General features: G+C 37.7%; 1 protein-coding gene across 4 annotated transcripts in view; it reads right to left on the minus strand.

Moving 5' to 3' along the window:
- Nucleotides 1-660: 660 nt before the first annotated feature.
- The window catches only part of PPM1A (protein phosphatase, Mg2+/Mn2+ dependent 1A), a 37218-nt gene continuing 13938 nt past the window's right edge, over nucleotides 661-23940 (minus strand). The window contains exons 1-6 of one of the 4 annotated variants that reach the window (XM_070942501.1): nucleotides 18739-19001; nucleotides 14037-14887; nucleotides 12969-13086; nucleotides 5242-5350; nucleotides 3679-3736; nucleotides 661-3248 (exon numbers count right to left, since the gene is read on the minus strand). In XM_070942501.1, coding sequence (XP_070798602.1) covers nucleotides 3219-3248; nucleotides 3679-3736; nucleotides 5242-5350; nucleotides 12969-13086; nucleotides 14037-14870 — 1149 coding nt within the window. In that variant the 5' untranslated portion in view covers nucleotides 14871-14887; nucleotides 18739-19001 and the 3' untranslated portion in view covers nucleotides 661-3218. Of the gene's footprint in view, nucleotides 3249-3678; nucleotides 3737-5241; nucleotides 5351-11690; nucleotides 11729-12968; nucleotides 13087-14036; nucleotides 14888-18738; nucleotides 19002-23940 lie in introns of those variants that run through there. The other 3 variants (XM_070942509.1, XM_070942492.1, XM_070942518.1) reach the window with 3 other exon arrangements.

A 23940-nucleotide genomic window follows, 5' to 3' on the forward strand; every position in this document is an offset into this window, starting at 1 on the left:
TGTTATAGCTTTTGTATCCCTTGACATGACAAAACATATGATCTGCTTTTCTTATATGATTTTTGTCAGGAATATGTTGATGGAAAGTCACAGGTTTTCTTTTTTCCCATGGGAAAAAAGAAAAATAAACTATTTCACAGAATGTCTAACTTCATTTATTACACTTCCCTGCCTCTAATTTACAGACAGTGGGCCACCTCAGTAGAGTGCTGACACCTGCTGAAATAACCAGAAATGCTGAGTTAAATAAAAGGCTGCACCCCCCAATCCTTGTTTCATTTGAGGGCAATCATGAAAAACCAGGGAAGTTTGCAAGTGACCCGATGAGGAAGAAAGGTCTCCATTCCTGGTTCAGTTTTCCTGGAAGTATGCTCCCTGGAATATGCTTGGATAAGGAAAAATGTGGGGGTACTTAATAGTGTGGAACCAAATCATACTTACTTTATTATTTATGACTTTTGTAAAACAAACCCAAACACGCTCTCCTTCCCAAAAATAAGAAATGATGGAATATCATTGTTTAAGAGTACCTAATACAGAATTGCCTTAAATTACCTTAAATTTATCGGTTCTCAAGTCTCCATTTAAACTATACCAGAAATTTAATGCTGTGAAAAATACTGTATAGAGAACAAGATGCATAGAAAGAAAAGGCAAAAGTTGGGACCATTGTTTTATTTTATTTCATCAGCAGACAGGCATCCACTCTTTCACCTCTGGCTAGGGAAATAAATACTGTAGCACACAATTCTTTAAACTATGCTGGACTGCCCCTGAGGTGTTCAGACATTTCTAGCATTTAAAAAAGTTGCAAAAATGGAAAAGGAAAAAAAAAAAAAAAAACCACACACAAGGTTTTATTTTTTGCAGTTTGGTGAACAAGAATAAGCATCTTTACTAAAATTTGTAATTCATGGGTTATATGAATTTAATTTCACTTTGATTAATATGTAAAATTGCCGTGTATTAATAAAGCCTAGTAACACAGTGCCTTGACCCCATTAAAGAGCCAAACATAGGTAGGCCAATGTACAACTGCTGTACCTCTTTTCTGCCCAATTCATACTTTTAAGAATTATGGTAAGCAATAGCAGAATAACTGTTCTCATCTTTCTTTAAGACGTTGCACCAACACCAAATTTTAAACATGTGCTATTATTACAATTAATAATATTAATCATATGGCTTTCCATTTGAGAATTTTAAAAACTTTTCTGATCTGAGTTTTTGTCACCTTTACATACGTGTATACTTCAATGTACACAAAAAATAATGATCTGAGTTCTGTTTCTAACTCTAAACCAATCCATTATTGTTAATTGATTAGTACTTCAAATATAGCCTCTTAATTAGGTGTATACGAAGTTATACTTAAAAATTTTATTGCCTGAACTCAACAAAACTGTATTTTAAGCATTTAATGTGGGTAGGATAAGGGACTGCTGCTTTACCTAAAGTTGCTCTAAATTTATAAATACAAATAGTGCTTATGTTTTCTTCATTCATGCTTCAAAGGGGTAGAAACTAAATACAGTGATATTAAACAACCAAACAAGAGAAATAAAATATTTGCGATTATAATAACAATCCTTAGACATTTCTTTTTCAACATTTCCTAACTGCAATAGTTTTAAGGCTCTATATACAAACAAATGTATATCTGAAAATTAGGGAAAGAGGGATATAAACATGTGAGTTGTACATTGCTTCCTATAAAAAGGTATGTTTTACACCTTTTAAAAAATGCTAGCTACATTGTTACTATCTATTTATATTTTTGTTGATTTTCCTTTGGAGGGGCATCAGTTGGCTGAAAGTTTAAAGAAATACATAATGATCATGCAATACCCTCAACTGAAAAAAACAAAAAGGAAATACAAGGTGCATAAAACAGTAGTTCTGCAAACACATAATCAATTTATCTTGTTTTCAGTAGAGGAAAATTCAAGTCAAATTAGTTTTATTATTTCATCTTTTTTTTAAAAGCAAATTAAACTCAACAATTAAATATTCTGAATCTATGCACTTCAAATCACACCTACTGTTCAGTCAAAATAAGATTGTCAGGCTCTCTGACAAATTAATTTTCGTTAAGAAGCAAGTATACACTATGCTCATAGAATGCTATCAAACTAAAATCTTGAAATAAAACTCATGTAACAGGATCATTCTGTTTCTCAAAGCATATTATGCCCACTAATTAGAAAATAAACTCCATTTGTGCCTCGGGCACAGTCAGGAGTTCTTCCCATTTCATAAATGGGCAACTGTTTAATAAAAATAGTTATCAACATGACACTTTATTTATGAACATTTCAGAAGACAAAAGGAAAGAGAAAGAGTTACACATTTATTGTTAAATTTCTTGTTAAATCAAGCTTTATTGATAAAATGGAATTAAAAGAATTTTTACTTGGAACAGCAGCCAATCCAGCCAATCAGGCTAATAAAATGGTGCATGCTCCTACTAAATATAGAAAGATACCATCTCTTAACATAATTGATACTTAATCGAAGGTAAAGGTTTTCTCTAAAAAAAGGTGCAATTCATCAAAGTTTTTAGCTCCCATGATCTATTTAATAGCCATCTTGTAAAGTTGGTGAATTTTTCTTCTTTTGCTGAAATCTTTCACATATTTCAGTGGGACTTTTAGATCTGCCATAATTTTAAGATAAAAAAACAATTACAGTCTGAAGGAAAATTAACTGTGTTCCAGTTATTTTCCATACTACAGTTACAATAATCTGCTTTTATATCAAATTTCCTTTACAAAATTTTCATGCACCTCCTGAGTATTTTGCTGGCTAGGTTGCTACTCCCAGCAATCCAGAACCACAAAAACAAACAGAAAGAGCTAGAGTACTGTTGCATTTAAACAACAAACCAAGCCTTTCATTTACGATGTAAAATAGCTCATTATGAAATAAGCATTCTGGACAACCACAACTGCACTTTACAAAACAAAATCATACAACATAAAATTGCTTGGAGTCCAATTTACAGCATCATAGTTTCAGTATCACTTTTACAGAAGTTTGCTTCACACACAAAAACAAGATTATTCCTGGGATAAGCGTTGAACTGCTGTTGTATTCACTAATACCAACATCACTTCCCTTCAAGCATGTATGAAACGGATGCTAAGAAGGATCATTGTTGGTTGGGTGAGTTTTTCCATTAGGAGAATCGGTGCTAATTCCACAGCTTAGATGGCATTTTACCACATATCATCAGTTGTTGCAGAGTCCTTTAAGAAAAGAGAACAAACCCTTTAAAGTCTGGAGCGCCCAAAATTACAGCAATTTCTGGATAATCCAGACTGAAAAGGGTAGTAGATATGTCCATAATTTTAGGATTTTGATTTCTTTTCTGTACGTTGGGGCAAATTATAAATTTAACAAAACATGAGAGAAAGTTATTGAGAGCAAACATCACCCTTAAATAACTAACTTCAAAGCACAGTATGTTTTCTGCCAGTGAATTATAGCTGGTCATTTAACATAAAAGCAATAAAATCTTCCAAGATATTTCAGTTTAGTACTTTATTAAGCTTACGCGTACTGAAAAGAATATTTTAGTGAATACAATTTATACTAACAAAGTAAAATTAAAGACTGACAAGTAATTTTTCAGTCAGAATTAATAAGGAAAAACTGCTATGTGGTGCCAATACTCACAGCTTCATCATTCCGATAAGGATTCAGTCTGTTATAAATGGCTTCAATCACACTCCGTCTAAATCAGGTAAAGAAAAACAAAATAAAAGAAATTTTAAAGGACAGTAATCCCTAGTAGTCAAACATGATTATTAAAAGTTTTTGAATAGAAATATTGTAAAATATGTCCTTGATCATTATCATTATGTCTAGTTTTGTTAACAAATTACATATAATATTTGAGCCAAATGGAATTCAAGGTGGCACCAAAAATTCCAGAGTATTAAAATAAAATAAGAACATTACCTTTAAAAAAAAACAAAGAAAAAAAGGAACTGTGGAGCTATTTGGTAATCTAAAATAATGGGAGAATCAAACAAACTAGCTTAATTAAGCAGGATATTAAATTATCTTCATTCAACACACTAACTGAACTCAGAAATGAACATATAACCAAGTCAGGTCATATAATGCCAAAGGTTCTATTAATTGTCTGGTTGGCAATATTTTAACTTCATACCACTTTTTGATGTAAACTTGAAACGCAGCTGAATGTATTTTATCTTTTAAAGTTATATTCCTTAGATAATAAAATCTTGGAAGCCATTAATCCATTTTATCTGGAATAAGACCATTTATAAATTGAATTTTAACATTATTAAATCATTAAATAACAAACATATTTAAATGTTAGGATCAGAGGCTGGTTTCAGCAGGTTCTGACCAGTTCTGGAGAACCGGTAGTGGAAATTTTGAGTAGTTCGGAGAACCGGTAGTAAAAATTCTGACCGACTCTGCCCACATCTATTCTCTGCCTCCCAAGTCCCAGCTGATTGGGAGGAAATGAGGATTTTGCAGTAACCTTCCCCTGGATTGGAGAGGGAATGGAGATTTTATAGTATCCTTCCCCTGGAGTGGGGTGGGAATGGAGATTTTACAGTATCCTTCCCCTGCCACGCCCACCAAGCCACGCCCACAGAACTGGTAGTAAAAAAATTTGAAACCCACCACTGGTTAGGATGCCTCTTTAAAAATCAGTTAATTAGCTGGTACTGATTTTATTTTTAGCATTTAGTATGCAACAGATCAGGTAAGTTTATAATAATTTGAATTCAATCCCTTTTAAAACAACACAACCTATTTCAGTTTCAAAACCCCATTTCAAGTAAAAAAAAAGGTCATTTTGAGCTTTCGGAAGATGCTTTAACTTTGAAAGAAACCTGCCTCAAATTAGAAACATATTGCTTCAAGTTTAAAACACACCCAAAATATTTGAAACACTCTGGCTTCATACTCAACATGATTGTTTCATGCTAATTTCAAACTCAAAAGGATGCATTTTTTTAAAAAAAATATTTATACATTTTTTCTTTAATATACATAAATGAAAAGGATGCATTTTAGGCATGAAACATTTTGCAATTTATATTAGTTTCACCTCTGTTTCATCATTTGTATTAACATTTGAAAGAGACTGATTATTGATGGATGTTACTGAAAATATTTTATCACCCTTAAGGCAGGTTTTATGAAAGGTATACCTTATTTAAACTCAAAAGCATATTTACACTGGTGCAAACTTACTTGCTCGCCAATTCACCCCCAGGTGGAAGATTTGGGATGCTCTCTGTTTGCAATGTACGCATGACGTGGACTAAGTCTGGTACTCCTTCACCCTGCTTCTTTATGATCTCTGGGAATCAGAAGTTATCTTCTTGTAAATTCAGTTCAATCACAATTAGAAAACATTGCAACATTTAGTTTAATCAAAGAAAGTTCAAGGTTTCAAAAGTTTTGCCTTTTTCATGACTTTATCTTGATTTTACCCTAGCAAATTTGAGCAGAAATGCAACTCATGTATTTTCAGAATATCCCTAATTCTGTGTATCTTTCATTCAGAAACAGATAGAAGTTTGTAATGTATTTATTAAATCATTACATAAAAATATCAGTATTCTAGCACCCCTCAATACTGATATGTTGATGTTTGGAATTACCAGAAGGAAAGAGAGAACTTCTTTACTGATACATTCAATTAGCATTTTTAATCAATAAAATTCAAATTCCAGCGTGATTGGAACTATAGCCTTTGCTTTAATAAACTAAAATACAAAAAAAAAAAAAAAAAAAATTCATACAGTTCAATGCATACTAACTTGGAAAAAAAGAATTGTAAAATAATGGAAGTTACACCAAACTCAAATTCCTACAAATGCTCATTATATAAAATGTACTAACCACCAAGAAACTGTTTAATTACAACACGCTCAATACAGTTTGAACAATATTTGAACTCTTAAGACCTATAACACTTTCAATCTACTTTCTGTGAATAATCAAAGTTGCACATTTCATAGATATTTAGTTTTCAGAATATATGTTTTGTTTAAATTTATATACCGCCCTTCTCCCTGAGGACTCAGGGCGGTGTACAGCCAGAATTAAAAAACATAAAATACAAATATTAAAAACAATTAAAATATATATAAATTTGGCCAAAAATTAAAATACAAACCAATTAAAACATTTAAAATTTCTTCTTATAAATAACTAATCTAAAATAATTTCTGTTCTTCTGCTTCAATATTCAGAAAATCAAGAAAAATATAAAAAATAATTTTAAAAATAATTTTTATCAGTAATGTTTCTATTACATGGTGGGCTAGTCCTCTAAAATGTCAATTCAAGGTATTTCTGAGATTACCTATTAGAGATTCCTTAACTGGATACACACACACACATGCTTTCTCATAGATATATGCAGGTCTGTGGGCAGTCCTTGACTTACGATTAATTACTTAATGAATATCCAGTTATGATGGGCCACCCCAGAGCTACTTATGACACATTTTCAAAATTACAATGGCCTCACACACTCTCCTGTGGTCATATGAACACATTTTGGGTGATTGGCAATCAGCTTGTCTTTATAATCAATTTGCACATGACTGCAATTGCTACATCTTTTGCTGGTTTCTGGCATTTACTTCTGGTTTCTGATAATAAAATGCTCATTGGGGAAAATGGATGCATTTAATAATAACAGTTGCAAAAATGTTAAAAAAAAATTGGGTGCAGTCACATGATGCTTCAACTTACAACCATAGTTCCAGGCTCAATTACAATTGTAAGTTGAGGACTACCTGTACAAACCATTAAAAAGATTACAATTTTTATTTGCGAATATTTACTTTGATTTGTGATATAATTGCATGAAACGTTTCTACAAATATGAATGTGTATGCAATATTCATGTTCAATTGTTTATAAATTGTTTATAAAATAAGAAAAAGTAAGTAGTAATAGAAGTTTGGACACCATTTCCATCAGCACTTTGTTATATCCCCTTTGGCAAAAAGTAACTGTTTCTAAACCTTCTTTTGTAATTAGCTTATTTTTGTTTCTGCAATTTCTTCCCACTGTTCCTTGAAAAATTTTAACAAATTCCTCAGGTCTCTTAGCACACACTGCATCTTTGAAATCTCTCTCAAAATTTTCAATAATATTCAAGTCTGGGGACTGTGAAGTCCATACCAAAATCTTTAGCATTCTTTCCTGTAAGTATTTTCATGGTTGATTTGTAGGTATATTTTGGATCGCTGATGTTGACCTATCCAATCTCTTTTCAGGTTCAATTTGTTCACTAATTGGGATATTTGCTTCTACAATATTTTGCTTTTTACTTAAACCCATTGTTGCTTTCATTTGCATAGTATTTCCTGTGCTACTTATATCCATTCAACTTAAAAACATAACAAAGCCACTGCTGTGCTTAACGGATGGCAAGGTGTCCCCGTCCCCACACAGCAAATACTTTTTTCTCTAAAACTGTTACTGTGGCAGAAAAGTTGTGTTTCACTTTAATCAATCCAGAGCACTTTGCTCAAAAACATTTCACACTGATCTTTTGCATACTTTGAAATGCAACTTATGTGATGCATGCAAAAAAAATATTTTCACCTGACAACTCTCCCATGCAGATCACAATTGTATTAGCAACACTGTTCAGTGGACCTGTGGAAAACTATTCAAATGACAGCTTCACTTTTCAGCAATTGTTTGCAAGCTCTGTTCATTCTGCTTTCACTTCAAATGTTTCATGTAACTTCTATTTGTTAACCATGTTTCTGGCAGTTGAAATTGCTAGCTAGAAACATTTAGAATAGTGTTTTTTTAAACTTGGTTTTAAGATGGACAGGCTTCAATTCCCAAGGTAGCCATTTTAACATCTTAAAAGTTACCAAGTATGAGAAACACCGATTTAAAGGTTTTTTTTTTTTACACAGCAACCTTCTTCTATTTTGTAAGAGTAAACTGTATTTATTTGCAAATGCTGAGATATTAAAAGTAGAGAGAAAAGTATTTATATCTTCTGAAAGGTTATAATGTACAATAGAATTATATTTGCTTGGCTATCAGCAGCCCAAATGAGTCAATCACCTTTATGGGCCTTACTAACAATTTTATAATAAAGAAATCTAGAAGTAAATCAACTGGGTGTCCAAATCCCTCTATCTGCCATAATAACGGTTTTCTTATTGTAAACAATTGTACATAAGTAGTACATATAGATTCAAATTTCTTCAAAGAAATTATTTTTAATACAGAGTCACAGAGACATGCAATCAGTCCGGGGGGGGGGGGTGTACGCTTTTGCGTGTAACTATGGATAATCAATAACACCACATGGCTTTTTATTAGTAATTGTGGGATAGCTTTAAATCAACATATTTAACCAAGCCATAGTATATTAAGTTCTTATGGTCCATGGTTTCCCAAACAGATATATGTCAACATTCTACTCAAAATAAAATAAGAAATAATTTCATAATCTTGATCTATATAAAAATTTGAAATTTGAAAACAAGAACACAATTGATGATATAATTCTGAAGTATATGACAGTAACTTTTTAAAAATATTCTAGCCCCATCTGTAGGCTAATACATAGCAACAACAGAAAGCATACTAGAAAATCTAAGTAGTTATATAACTTTACAATAATCCTCTACAATCCAAAAATAGCAATATTTTTGAAGAGTTGAAGAGCTGATTATAAGGCTACATTCAAGGGAGTTATGCTAATGCAATGAAATCACTGGACTTCCTCTCCCAAAGAACAACTGACCTCGACATTAAGTTTTTAAAGTCAATTGTTGTGGCACAGGAAACTACTTTTTTGAAGATGGGGTGAGGGTAACTAATTAGTTTCTTGGATCCTGGATGTACTGTGAGACAAATGAGTGTGAGTACAGATAGTCCTCAATTTACAACCATTTGTTTAGTCACTTTATAAAATTATAACGGCACTAAAAATTGACTTATGACCGTCTTCTATACTTATGATCATTGCAGCATCCCCATGGTCATGTGATCAAAATTCTGCCGCTTGGCAATTAGTTTGTTTATGATGGTTGCAGTATTCCGGGGTCATGTGATCACCCTTTGTGACCTTTTGACAAGCAAAGTCAATGGGGATGCCAAATTCAAGTTACAACTGTGTTACTAATTTACACAACTGCAGCAATTAACTTAATTAACAATTAGCAATTAACTGTGGCAAGAAAGATAATAAAATGAGGCAAAACTCACTTAACAACTGTCTTGTTTAGCAACATTAATTTTGGGCTCAATTGTGGTCATAAGCCAAGTACTACCTGTATGTTTTAAAGGTGAAACTGTAGGGCCAGAATTTTAATTTCACCAACTTTTTAAAGCAAAAATTTCTACTACTGAACACAAAATAAAGAACAAAGATCTCAAAATTGTTTTATAAAGTATTTTATTGTGAATTGTGAACATCTGGTATTGGCTACACCATTCTAATGCTATGTTATCTTTTGTACAAAAATAAAGGGATTTTTACCTAAACTACACAGTTCCAGAACCTAAAGCTGTAGTACATTTGAAATACATTCTCCATTAAAATACATTTGAACTAAATAGAAATATGAACAATCACAAATAATTTATGGCATAAATGTAACCAATTTATTGGCCTTGGTTTTATAGTAACTTGCAGCTGCTTTTTATTAACTTAAAATACTTTCCCAAATGTAGCAAAAAGATAACTGAAGGACAGATGGAGCTTGGAAGTGCAATTCACACTACCGTAACTAAATGGGCACTGTACTTTTTAAAAAAGGTTTGGGAAATATTTTATTTTCACAAATGTGAGAGAACAGGAACTTTTGGGTATCCAGAAATCATCTTATACTTTTTTCTCAGTAAGAGGAACTCTCTCTACATAAATTTACATGTTTTACTGAAGATGGGTATTACAGCATATTAAAGTCAATAACCATCTATGGAACAAACACATGTTTAAATAGTGAAATTTTCCAGGGTAACCCCTGAAATATTATAATCCTACTAAACTGAAAATTTGCACTAGGAAAATCTCCCTGAGGCCTGCAATCTCAGCTGTATTTGAGGGACTTAATTTTATTAGGCTAGTCCTAGTATCTATCATATCAGAAGATCATTTTGAAATATAATTTTAAGGAACCGCACTTAGTATTAAAGTTTAAGTGTCATAAATACTCTTTGTTACATAACTATAATTAAATGCATTCAGAATAAATATAAAATTGATCAGAACAGATAAAGGCATAATTTATAATATATAATATATTATAGTAGTGTAACTCAGTCAACGAAGCAGCTTTTGCAAAAATATGAATCCTAAAGTTAAATCCTAAAGTTTCAATTTTACTTCAATTAGAACACACATACACATACACATGTATGTTTGTGCGTGTGTGTGTTAAATGTGATGATTTTAAATTTTAATGTTGGCCTTTTCTGGAATTTTAATAGAAATAGTATATTAAGCATATAACTGGATGAGTCAGCAGCTATATCATTTCTTGTACCAAAAGTTCTATATTTCCAAAAATTGTGCAAAAGAGAACATAGCTATTAACCAGAATAATTATTTTTAATAGACCAAGAGGGGCCAATATCCCGGTTTAGTACATATTTAAAATTTAAACCATTCCCAGTTCAAAAACAATTATAATCTAAATTGCTCTTCAAGACTCCTGAAGTTAGAAACCAGGCAATACTGCCTGAAATTTACAAACAGTTTTCTTTGGCACAGTTATCCCTTTTGAAATCCATCAAACTACTTTTGAACTCAGAGCAAATTCAAGGAGTAATTGGATGCTTTGTGGAAGACTAAACAGGAAACTTCAAAACACTGCAAAATGCTTGTGTTGTCTTTTAGGGGTGTGGGTGTGGGTGTGGGAGAGAGAGAGAGGGGGGGGGAGAGGGAGAAAGGGAGGGAAGGAAGGAAGGAAAGAAGGAAGGAAGGAAGGAAGGAAGGAAGGAAGGAAGGAAGGAAGGAAGGAAGGAAGGAAAAAAGAAAATATATGATGTAACTCAGGGTTTGTCAAAATGTGCTCCATCGAAATCAAGGGTTCCACAAGAACCTGATGAGCACCTGTGACCGATGAAGGGCAAAGCGAACAAAGTTCACCCAAACATACACGGAAGCAGTTTACTAGCCGAGTCATAACTAAATAATATTGTTTGAAGTATTTGCATGTCAAAATCAATACTCTAAACTTAAGAAGCAATTTTCTTTTAGGAAGAATAAGGTCTTCACTTGGAAGGTGATTTAAATGATGGGGAACTCTTAGACTGCAGACATTGAACATAATTTTATCTCAAGGTAAAGAAAACTGCCCAATGTCTGCTTGTTGTGGCGCAGTGGTTAGAATGCAGTTCTACAGGCTACTTCTGCTGACTGCCGGCTGCCAGCAGTTTGGCAGTTCAAGTCTCACCGGCTCAAGATTGACTTAGCCTTCCATCCTTCCGAGGTCAGTAAAATGAGGACCCAGACTGTTGGGGGCAATATGCTGACACTGTAAACCGCTTAGAGAGGGCTGTAAAGCACTGTAAAGCAGTATATAAGTCTAAGTACTATTGCTATTATCCAGGTAATATATAGACTTTATCATAAGACATAGCTTCACTAGGTTGTCACTACATAATACTTCTTTCCACTCTTATTAATTACATTCACTTACTATGCTTGCAATATATCGTATAAGCAAAGACCGTGATTCTGTAGAAAAAAATGCAGTATTAGCAATCACTATCTGAATTTCCTCCAGTGTAACGTTCATGTGCTTTGAATATTACATTTAATACTATCACATAGTCCCTTCAGGGGTTTAAAACACTTCATAAACATTATCTTAATGTAATTTTTATGTCAGGTATATCAGTATTATGTTCCCCTCTTGAAAATGGGAGGGAGAGATTCAAAGAAGTTTGTTTTGCCTGAGACATCTAATGAGGTAATTATAAAGATGAGACAGGAACCAGAAGTTTCCTGATTTCTACCTTAGTCTCCTAGCCACTGCAGCACACACTGACTTATTGGTACTTCACTAAGAGAATTTTAAGATCTCAAACATTAATAGATAGGCTTATAACTGACAAAGTTAGCTTTTATAACATAAAAAAAAAATGCATGAAATGTTTAACTCAAAGGTCAATAAAGCAGACAAAATTTCCTACTAGTCATACTCGTAATTCCATGGCCTTAAATTATAATTAAATCACCCTCAATTTATATTCATATAAATTGAATGTAATATAATTTGGCCATTACAACTATTTCAAAGGTATGATGAATTATGACTTAATCAAATTTCATGCTATGTTCATTTTTTTTGAGAAATGTGTATTTGTCCATATTAGTATTCTTTACAACTAGTAATATGAATAAAAGCTTACTTGTGAACATACTTAACATCCATGTATAAAAGCACAGGATTGCACCACACATATTCAAAGGCGCTATATAAGAGATTGGCATGCATCTTTTAATGCATGATTTAAACCAAAATAGTTTTTGAATTCCATTGTACAAAATCGTATTAATAACAAGTTACAAGACTATGACTACGCTGTCTTGTAATTATTACACATCTGTAACAGATACTGACACATATATTTAATGAGTATTCTGTTAAATGTAATTCTATTAAGATAGCTAAATGCTCTTTTAATATCAATTAGAAATTGTTCGGAACATAAATTTATTGCTGATAATGGTTGTGACAAAATGTTGTATCTGTGTTTTCCTCTATTGTAAACAGAACAGTCAAGGACACATATTTTAATAGGATAGACCTACACATGTAACAAAAGGCAACAAAAGTACCTTTAAGTGATATGTGTCATAAATATCCCACGGCACTTAAGGATTTAATTGAAAAAACAAACAAATATTTACAACTTGGCTTTTCAGGTTTTGTTTAAAATTAAATTAACTTATTTTTTTCTTAAAGAGCCACCTTCTACTCTGCTTTCCAGGAACTTGTCCAGCTCTGTCTCTCTCTTCACTGCATCCGGTAATACCTTTGGTGCATTTGGAAAACAGATCAGTATCACACTCATGTTGTCTCGGCTACCCTGAAAACGGAAGGAAGAAGTTTCAGATTTTTTAAAACATTTCTAAGCACACTACTTGTAAGTCAATCAATTGTATCTTCATATTTATAGCATGGAAGAAAAGGGTAGTTTGATTAAGATATGAAAGAGAACACTGTTCTATGGTATTTGATTTCACATAAAAATTCATTTCAGCCTAATTTATAGTTAGGAGACTATAGATATACCTATCTGATTTTTAAACTTAAGACATGAACTGTCCCTGATGATTATTAAGGTAATTTATTCACTATCTGACTTAATAATTAGAAGAAGCCTGATTTAAGATCAATTCTTTTCCCTGGATGAAATTTAAACCAGGATCCTTCTACTTATTAAGTTAATATTTCAACTCAAACTCTCCATCATATATCTCATAGATGATTTTTAAAAAACTCGAAAAACAAAGCAAATAGTGAAATTCAGCCCAACATAGAAATTAAATATCGCTGCACACACCAGCAATCCTCAGCCTAAAGTTGTAGCTTCCCAAGGCCGTTAGATTAAAAAAAAAAAAACAGTAAATGAGCTGAACTGATTCAGAATCCCAAGACCTTTGCACCTTTAAAAAAAATGTGTTGTGAAACATTAGAAAATAAAATAAAAAGTAATGTTCAAATTTGCTCTATAAATTAACTACCCATTTTCTACATTGTAAAAATATACAAAATACAATGCAAATTCAGCAATATATTAACAAAGTAAGTGTAGTTTTAAGTACACACATTATTGGCATTGTATGGTCTTAATAACATAGAATAAAAATAATAAGACCAAGTTATTAGTTGGCAAAGTACCCTTTTCTAAATTCCACATGTGCCACAAAGGAATTCTTTCCAAGATTATATAAAGCATGTATAGATTTTTACCACCACCCCCATGTAAAACTTCTAATGTAATAAAAGTGTATTTCCTTCAGAATTTCTGGCTACCTTGTACAAGCAGGTGTCAACTATCTCATTACAAACTCTTTCAAGATCATCAGTGACTTCAAGCCTTGATCTGACAAATTCACACAGCTCTTCATTTCCCATAACATCCCAGATACCATCACAAGCCAATATGATGAACTGATCGTCTTCTTCTGATCTCTCAATTTCATATACTTCAGGTTCTGGAGAGACAAGCTGCTCTGTGGGGCCTTTCCCATGAACGCACTTGTAATCAAAGTCCCCAAGCGCTCTAGACACAGCCAGAGATCCATTCACACGCTGAATCATTACTGAACCACCTGCATTTTGTATACGTTCCTTCTCCAGTGGATTATTTGGTTTATGATCCTGTGTAAAGAAATAAACCTTTGTGTTTCTACAAAGTAAACCTCTAGAATCTCCACAGTTGATAAAATAAGTGTGTTGGGGAGAAATCAAGACTCCCACAGCTGTTGACCCGCTTCTGTCTGCACCATGTTTTTTTTCTGAGAGTAGCCTCATTTGTTCATCAATCTGCAGAAAACCTGTTCTGATTCCAGTCTTTACACTTTCCACAGATGGTGAAGCACTGCATCCTTTAAAATCATGATTGCTTGTGATGTGATCTAATAAATGCTCACAGCAGTATTTGGCAACTTGGGATCCAGCATGTCCATCATACACAGCAAAAAAAGACCATCCATCAAGTCCATTTGGCAGGCCGATCACAGCTGTATGTGCATCTTCCATCTCAACTCGCCAACCTTGCATGCTACTTAACCCATAGCGTAGTCCATTGCCCTGCCCTTGGGCATTGTGCTTCTCCATCTTTGGCTTATCTAGAAAAGCTCCCATGATGTATTCTTTCAAATCTGTGGAGATAAAAGTATCTGCTGTTAAACTGTCATTAGAGAGAGAGAAAGAGAGTTAATAATTTAGCATAGGTTCATTTATCAAAGAAAAAAGATTCTCAAAATGGAGCTGTAGTCCTATAGTCCTAGTCCATTATGTTGAATCACACAATGTCAGCTGAAGCGCAACTATTTTGCTTTTGCGGATTTATAGACTTCTGTTTTAGGCATACTCTGTATATTTATACAAATATTTAAACTGTTACTATGCATGAGAAGGGTTTGTATTTTATTTATGTATCTTTTAACAAAATATTTGCAGTTAATATAACCAAAGCAAACCAAAGTTCAAACTATTCAGAAATAAACAATGGTCCTTGAATCCTTTGTTGCAACAATAATATTTTCAGATATTTGTGTAGTAAAACACAAATCCAGATTCAATTAGATCAAACATGGTATCCACATAGTAAGACCTTATGGATCATTAATGTGCCTGAATATTCTCACCTGGAAAGAAAAGTCAAATTATCACAGACTTTACAAGGCCTCAGCGATCTAATTCAGCCTTCTTCGGTATTCTGGCCTGTAATTCCCAGCAACCATTACCAGACAGACAATAATGATGAGAGATGGAAGAATGCTAGACTTGGGAAGACAATATATTCTAATATTATGCCAATACTGTAATAATAAACTCTATAGCCCCCCTCTGTCACTTTCTTCTGTTCCTATAGAATTTCAGAGAGAAGAAACTTCTGTAAGAAATGCAAATGTGATTTCCTACAGAAAGGTTTGTTTTTTCAACCACAAATTCATACTATAATGTCACAGAACAGATTAAAGCAAAACACATCCCTTTTCAAAGGCTGGCAATTGGCATTATCCAGTCTAGCAGGTTATGTAGGAGACTTAATCTGATCCCCAAACAGATTCACCTCTACACTTGTAGTGTAGATATTCTCTATTCTCAGTTGAGTCCAAACTTACGTTATAGTTACATTCTTTCCAACATTTTTCTCATCTTCCACAATTTTCTTCCCTAAACGTTTTTCACAAAGCTACTGTCACCTCAAGCCTCACTGGACTATATTAAGTTTTTGATTGTTTTTAGCTACCATGTACAAGATTTTTCACTTGTTTACATTTATCTATCCCATTTGAAGAGAGATTACAGTAACTCTTCACTGCCCCTTTTTGTTACTACATCTTTTAATTAGAGCTGGTCATTCCTAAATTAAAATGGATTTACATCTCTGTTTAAAAAATGCATGTTTTTTTCAAAAATCTCACTGTTTATATTCTATTATTACGAGGACTGTCATTTATTTATATTCCTTTTTGTTTAACTCGATGCTCTCCTGAAAGAGCACCTCTCCTCTTAAACCTGACTTCTAAGGTAACTTTGATGGTAAAATTGTTACAAAACTTTTGAAGGTAAACAGTGACTAAATCATATTTTCATTTTGCTGACAGGGTTTTCTGCAGTCAAACCGTTTATGAGATTGTGGTTAAGGAGATGTGCCTTACCAAATTTATAACTAGGGCTTCTTTTGTTAGTGTGTTTTACCCATGATATAGCATGGATGGAAATGAATAATAGTCTTTGCCACTAGAGAGATAATGAAAAATGTTCATTACACTACAAGTCATTTTGCAGAGAAAGTTAGAAAGTTTTTAAATGATAATGGAATCATAACATGCAGTATACTGTATGTTGTTGAATATATTTGACAGAGTATGTTAATAATAAAATATTCAAATGAAGAATGTCTTGCTATAGATAGCAAGAATGCTTGCATAAATAACACAGTTTACAAATTATTTCCTGTGGCTGGTTAATGATCAAATGACTCAATGTAGGATTATATTCCTTGAAAAGAATACCGTATTTTTCGGAGTATAAGATGCAGCGGAGTATAAGACGCACTTACCTTTTTTGGTTGTTGTTTTTTTAAAAAAGTTTTTTTTTACTTTTTAGACAAATACACATACAAACATACAATGTATTTACTTTGAACAGAGTATTTGGCTGGTTCACAAATTTAAACAGTGTTTAGTCATTTCAATTAAATTTACAATTTCTATATTTCCTTTCTGCCATATTTATTCCTCATCTATTTTTTTTAAAAAACCAATATTACCCTTCATTCTCATCTCTAATCTTAATCAAATTTAATTTTTCCCTTCTATTCTATATTATACCCCTTCCCATTGTCATCGATTTTTATATCCATCCTCACATTGGTTAATTATTTAATATTACAATTGTTTAATACAAATTCAACATTTTTATATAAATCAATTAGTTATAACTATCTTTTTTGTATATTAATCAATATGAACATGAATATTCCAATTATTTCCATGCAATCCAATTTCTTACAAATCAATTAATTATATTTACCAATAATAATAAACCAAATAATTTCCCCCATATATTCCTCCAAACCACAACTTAACCATTTCTGCTTTCAACACAATATACAATTAATAGTATCTCAATTATTACAATTCCCTAGTTAAATAAAGCTTTTTTTCTTTTGTGTTTTAAAATCTTGAACTCTCCTCTTCTGCCCTAAATTTCTCATTGTTTGCACCTACCTTTTTTTGGTGAGGAAAAAGAAAAAGAAATCTCTCTCTGCCTCATTTTGTCACCTTGCAGCAAAGAGCCTGCTTTACTTTCAGTTTCATTTTTTCAGGATAGCTAGGGGAAAAAAAATCTGCTCCAGCACTCTTTGCCAGCAAGCAGCAGAGCCCTGCACAAAACAGCTGAGAGCAAATCAGCTGAGAGTCAGGAGGCCGATCTAATCAACTTGTGCTAATTAACCTATGCTGAAGCTGAAAGGGGCTGTTTTTTCTTGCTGTTTGCTTGCAAGAAGGTAACTGCTGCGAGGCACAGGCCAAAAGGTGGGGGGCCAGTGGGTGGGCAGGGCTACATTCGGTGTATAAGACGCACCTAAATTTTCACCCCCTTTTGGGGGGGTAAAAAGGTGCATCTTATATTCTGAAAAATATGGTAGTTTAGCCATAATGTATGTTTTGAAGCAGATAACATTTCAATCCCTGGAAATATTGATATTTTTTTAAACAAATGGTGTAATATTAAAAAAAAAAAAGTATTACGGCACTTTTTATGAATGTTTTTAAGGTTCCTAGGGTTAACTAATAATTTCTCATAACCCCACATGGGGCTTCTTATAGATGGAGCTCGTATGACTGCAAATTAGCTTTTTATTTCAGCTTTTTTTAATTATAGCTTTTAATACTATTTTGATATTATTCTAGATTGTGTTTTTATATGATGTTAGCCACCTGGTGTCACTATAACAAAATGGGCAGTATTACATATCCACATTTTTCTGTAGAATGACCTGCTTATGAGGTAGCATAAGCTATTAGTAAGTGATGTCCCAGAGTCACTGAGGGAATTTCCCAAATTATTGGCGCAGCATCTTAACTACTAAAGCATCATTCCTGTGTCACATTGGCTCCCAATCTCCAGTACCATCTACTAGAATATAGATTTATTTCAGTACATAAAAAAGACTTAACATGAACCACCAGCATAAAGTTAAATTGCCCCTAAGAAACTAGATATAGAACAGATATCTATTTAGTCAAATTAGCTGAAGAATTAAATGCTTTATTTATAATCACTACTGTATTCTTGTGATATGGTGCCTCAGATGCCATAGATATCAATGCAATGTCAGTGCCCTAAATCAAGCCAACCTCTGATTTGTTTGGAACTTGAAAATGGTAACAGGGTTTTTTGTTTCTAGGGAGGGGGATGTAATTCTCTTTCATCAATTTTCAGTAGGATATTTTTGGTTCAGAGAATATACAATGGAAGTGGACGTTGGTCTTACCTGATACATCCGTTCTCGAGTAGTAAGAAACGCCAGTCAGGCTGGGTAATCGGCTCCTTTATCCAGCGATGACCGGGTCTGCACTAATTTGAATAGCTCCGCCCTCTTCCCCAGTGTTTCGGCGAGGGCCATGGCGCAGACCGTCGTGTCTTCCTGAAATGAGAGAGAATTAATATCCAAACCCCCCTCCCATCCATTCCGGAGGGCCGGACCAGGGGCGGGGCTGACTGGCGTTTCTTACTACTCGAGAACGGACGTATCAGGTAAGACCAACGTCCATTCTCCGAGGTGAAGAAACGCCAGTCAGGCTGGGGACATACCAAAGCTAGGTGTCACCAGGGAGGGAAGTCAGGCCCGCCGGCTTCTAAGAACGAAGCACCTCCTGCAGGACCCGGGGACCAAAGGCTGCGTCTGCGGAGGCGAAGGAGTCCACCCGGCAATGGCGAATGAATGGAGAGATCGACGTCCACGTTGCCGCTCAGCAGACCTCCTCCAGAGAAGCCTGGGTAGCCCAAGCCGCCGACGTGGCGGCGCTCCTCGTCGAGTGGGCCGTGATGCGAGGCGGAACTGGGAGATGTTGCTGTTGATATGCTGTGGCGATAGTGGCCCTGATCCAACGCCCTATGGTGATACTGGAGACTCTGGCACCGATGGAAGCAGGTTGAAAAGATACGAAGAGGGCCTCCGTTCTACGGAGAGGGGCTGTCCGAGAGATGTAAATCTTTAGTGCCCTACGAACGTCGAGGAGATGCCAAGATCTTTCCAATCGATGCCCCGGACGCGGACAAAAATCCGGTAGTACAAGCTCTTGAGCTCGGTGGAATCTAGAGTTGATTTTGGGTAGGAATGCCGGGTCAAGGCGGAGGACCACCCTGTCAGTATGAAAAATGCAGAGGTCGCTGCGGATTGATAGAGATGCCAGCTCGGAGATTCGACGTGCTGAGGTGATGGCAACGAGGAAGGCCACCTTGAACGACAAAAAGCGGAGGGACACTTGACGGAGGGGCTCGAACGGAGACAGAGTTAAGGCCTTCAGAACCTTGTTGAGGTTCCATGTAGGGTAGCGATGAATCGGGGGAGGACGGAGGTTGACCGCCCCGCGAAGGAAGATGCGAATGTGAGGGTGACGAGCGATGGAATCCGGAGAATTACAGGATAGAATAGAAGCGATGGCTGCCACTTGTCGTCGCAGTGTATTTGGAGTCAAGCCGGAATCAAGCCCGTCTTGAAGGAAGCAGAGGACTTGCAGAACAGAAGCTGACAGTGGATCAATGGAGGAGCGTCTGCACCACTTAGAGAATGATTGCCACGTAGCTTCATAAATACGTGAAGTAGACGGTCGGCGAGCCGCCTGCATTGTGGAAATTACTCTGGTAGGGACACTGGCTTCCCTTAGGAGGAACTGCTCAGCCTCCAGGCGGTTAGATGGAGCCAAGCGGGATCTGGATGATGTAGAGCCCCTTGTGTGAGTAATATCCTGGAGTCCGGAATGCACCAGTGAGGTGCTACTGACAGCGACAGAAGATCCGCATACCAAGGTCTGCGGGGCCAGTGTGGTGCAATGAGGATGAGTTCCGCTCTTTCGTCTAACATTTTCCGGAGAACCCGGGGAATGAGAGGTAGAGGAGGGAAGGCATATAGGAGTCCTGTTGGCCACGGGGTGCGGAGAGCATCCGTGGCCTCGGCCTGGGGATCCGGAAAGCGGGAGAAGAACCTTGGGAGCCTGTTGTTCTGGCTCGAGGCAAAGAGGTCTACTACTGGGAGGCCGAAGCGGTTCGTGATGTCGTGGAATAGAGGGAGAGGAAGGCTCCACTCCCCGTGATCCAATCGAGAGCGGCTGAGGGCATCCGCTTGGATGTTGGTTGTCCCCGATATGTGATCCGCCTTCAGTGAGGAGAGATGCGTCTCGGCCCACCGACCAAGGAGGACCGTTTCCGCTAACAGGGCCCTGGAATGAGTGCCCCCCATTTTGTTTATATGAGCCTTCGTGGCCATGTTGTCGGTTAGAACAAGGACGTCCTTGCCCTCTACAAGAGGTTGGAACCGAAGGAGAGCTAGTTGAACCGCACGCAGTTCTAGGTAATTGATGTTGTTGCGGCGTTCTAGCCGGGACCACTGACCCTGGGCCATGTGATGAAGAAGATGGGCCCCCCAACCTGTCAAGCTGGCGTCCGTTGTGAGGACCAGGCGAGGAGGTTCTCTGAAAAATGAGCCTTTGGAGATAGCATCCGAAGTCCACCATCTGAGGGAAGAGATGACTAATCGAGGAAGGCGAATACAGGATCGTGAGGAACTTCGACCCGCTCGTTGATGGGGAAGGAGAAGCCACTGGAGCTCCCTACTGTGTAACCGGGCCCATGGGACAATCCCAAAGGTGGAGACCATCTTACCAAGGAGACCGGATAACCTTAGGAGGGACGCTGATTTCTGTGTAATGCACAGATCGGCCGAGGCTTTGAGACTGGCCTGACGGTCGGGAGAAAGGAATACCTGGGAGGAGAGGGTATCAATAGACGCCCCAAGATGGACAATACGAGTAGATGGGGAGAGATGGCTCTTAGCCCAATTTACAGAAAACCCATGACTTTGCAAGAGGTTTAGGACAGTAGAAAGGTCAGAGTGTGCAGAAGAGAGAGAGGAAGACATAACTAAAATGTCATCCAAATAAAATTGTAAGCGAATAGGGAGAGAACGAATATGGCCAATTAGGGAGGCCATAATCTTAGTAAAGACCCTAGGGGCTGAAGACAGACCAAAGGGTAGGGCCCGGTACTGGTAATGGAAACCCATGTAGTGGAAGCGGAGAAACTGGCGGTGCGAAGGGTGAATAAGAATATGGAGGTAGGCCTCTGTGAGGTCTATGGAGAAGTCACCAGGTCTAAGGCATTCTAGAATAGAAAACAACGTGTGCATCTTGAACCGGCGGTAAGTTATGTACCGGTTCAAGGCTTTGAGATCTAATATGGCTCGCCAGCCTCCCGATGCCTTCTTTACAATGAAGAGGCGGGAGTAAAAACCCCGTCCGCGCTGGTCAGGGGGAACGGGTTGGACTGCCCTGATAGATAAGAGATGGGTTATAGCAGAGGAAACCAGAGCTTGTTTAACTGGATCCTTAGAGAGAGGACAGGAAAGAAAGAGGGGGGGGGGAGGAGAAGAAAATTCCAACAGGCCTGAGTTTATAGAAGACAAAACCCAAGCGTCAGAAATTGAAGACCGCCATTGGTCATAAAAAAGGGATAGGCGGCCCCCAATTGGAGGATCCCCCTTGAATCTATCTACCTCTCCGGGAGAAATGACCCCGACCCCCCCGATATGAGCGCCTAGGTGGGAACCGACCCCCCGATCTGACCTGATTGTCGGGCTGGGATGATCTTGGCTGGAACGGACGCTGGAAGCGGGGCTGGAAGGAGGAATCAGATGTCCGAAAGGACTGGAGGCGAGGATAAGGTGAGTAGCGGGAGTCGGAACGTTGATGTTGGGAAGGGAGGATCTTGCGTCGATCCCGTGTCTCGACCAGGAGAGGTTCCAAGGACGGTCCAAAGAGATTTCCGGGTGAGTAAGGGGAGGATGCTAACTGCCACTTGCAGCGCATGTCCGCCTGCCAGTTCCTAAGCCATAAGAGGCGGCGTGAAGTGACAGAGGAACTCAGAGCCTTTGCAGCAAAACGGGTAGCGTTCAGGGTTGCGTCTGCCGAGTATTCTAGGGCAGCTGTAATTTTGTTGATGTCTTGTTGAACCCTGGAATCAGTGTGAAGTAAGTGATCCCGGAGTTGTTTGACCCAGAGGAGTGCGGCCCTGTTGAAGAATGAGGCCGCAGAGGATGATTTAATAGACCAGGCAGCTGCGAGATGGCCCTTGATCAGCGTCTTTTCTGCGCGCTTGTCCTCAGGGTGGAGAACATCTTCCGGTGGTCCTGTAGGATGTGATGGGTTAGCCAAAGCCACGATTGGAGCGTCGACAGTGGGAGGCTGAAGGAGGTCAGACATTGTAGGAGCCGCGTTGTAGAGGCGCTTGTCTAGATTGTTTGGGCTTGGACCAGCCCCAGGCAAGGACCATTGGCGACGAAGAACATCCAGAAACAGCTTTGGAGCTGGAATGGTTTCAGGGGCCACAGTCGGCTCAGCAAACAAGGCCGAAGCAGGATCAGCAGTGGAAGATGAGGACTCTGGAAGGGGAACCTCGCCAAGTCGGGTGGTAGCAATGGCCTTAAATAGAAGAGAGCGGAACATCTGAGGGCGGAAAAGGCCTATGAAGGGAGACTTATCTGGGCTCAGACCCTCATCCTCAGATAGAGCGGAGTCGGGGGCCTCCTCGGGCTCGGAGACAGCTGCTTCTTCCGCGGCCAGCTCTAAATCATCCTGATCCATGTCCGAAGAAGGATCAGCCTCAGGAAGATGGCGAAGGTCTCCTGTGGATTGAAGGACTGGGTCTGGGTTAGGAGACTGAAGGCCTGCCTGTTGGAGGCATTGGGTAAAGCCTTGGCGCATAGCCCTGATGAGGAGGGCTTCAAACGCCTCTGGGAGAGGAGGGATCGGATCCTGAGGAGATGAAGGAGCTGCAGGAGCAGGCAATTGGGAGGATTGCAGAGGGGTGGGTGAAGGAACACAGCCAGCCTCAGTCTGGAAAAGAGGCTCCTTGCCCGGGGGAAGGGCAGGTTCCAAGGGGGCTGGGCGATCAGGAGAAAGGCTTCTGACACTACGGGCTTCGTCTTGGACTGCCAGCCCTGAAGATGAGGCCTGTGGAGGGAGGCGATCAGGTGAAGTAGGCCTTGTTCTGGAGGAAGCCCTGTTAAAGGCCTTCTCCATGGCCTTGTGGCGCCGCTGCTCCTCTCTAGAAGACTCTGGCGTGGCCTGGGATGAGGAGGTCTTACTGGCCTTATGAGCCCTTGATGGCATGGCCAGGCTTGAAGGCCCTTCTAGAGGATCGGAAGAGGGCTTGCGAGAGCGATTGCGGCCTCTTTGTTTATCAGCCATAGCCCAAATTGAGTTATGCCCCTTTAAAATGGCCGCCGTCCCAAGCGCGCCAAAAATAAACCGCCCAAAAAACTTACAGCCGAAGGCTCTGTTCCGTAGCTAAGCTCTGCAGCGTTCAGGCAAGCAATTAAGCAGGATCGCTAGCTCGAGGCTATTACTGCGATGTTTTCCAGGGAGCTTGCCGATCGTAAACAAAGGGAGGCTGCTGGGCTAATCGCCTTTGAAATGCA

Source organism: Pituophis catenifer, unplaced genomic scaffold, assembly GCF_029215685.1.
Source record: "Pituophis catenifer annectens isolate HBS135680 unplaced genomic scaffold, rPitCat1.0.hap2 SCAF_1, whole genome shotgun sequence".
Taxonomy (NCBI): domain Eukaryota; kingdom Metazoa; phylum Chordata; class Lepidosauria; order Squamata; family Colubridae; genus Pituophis; species Pituophis catenifer.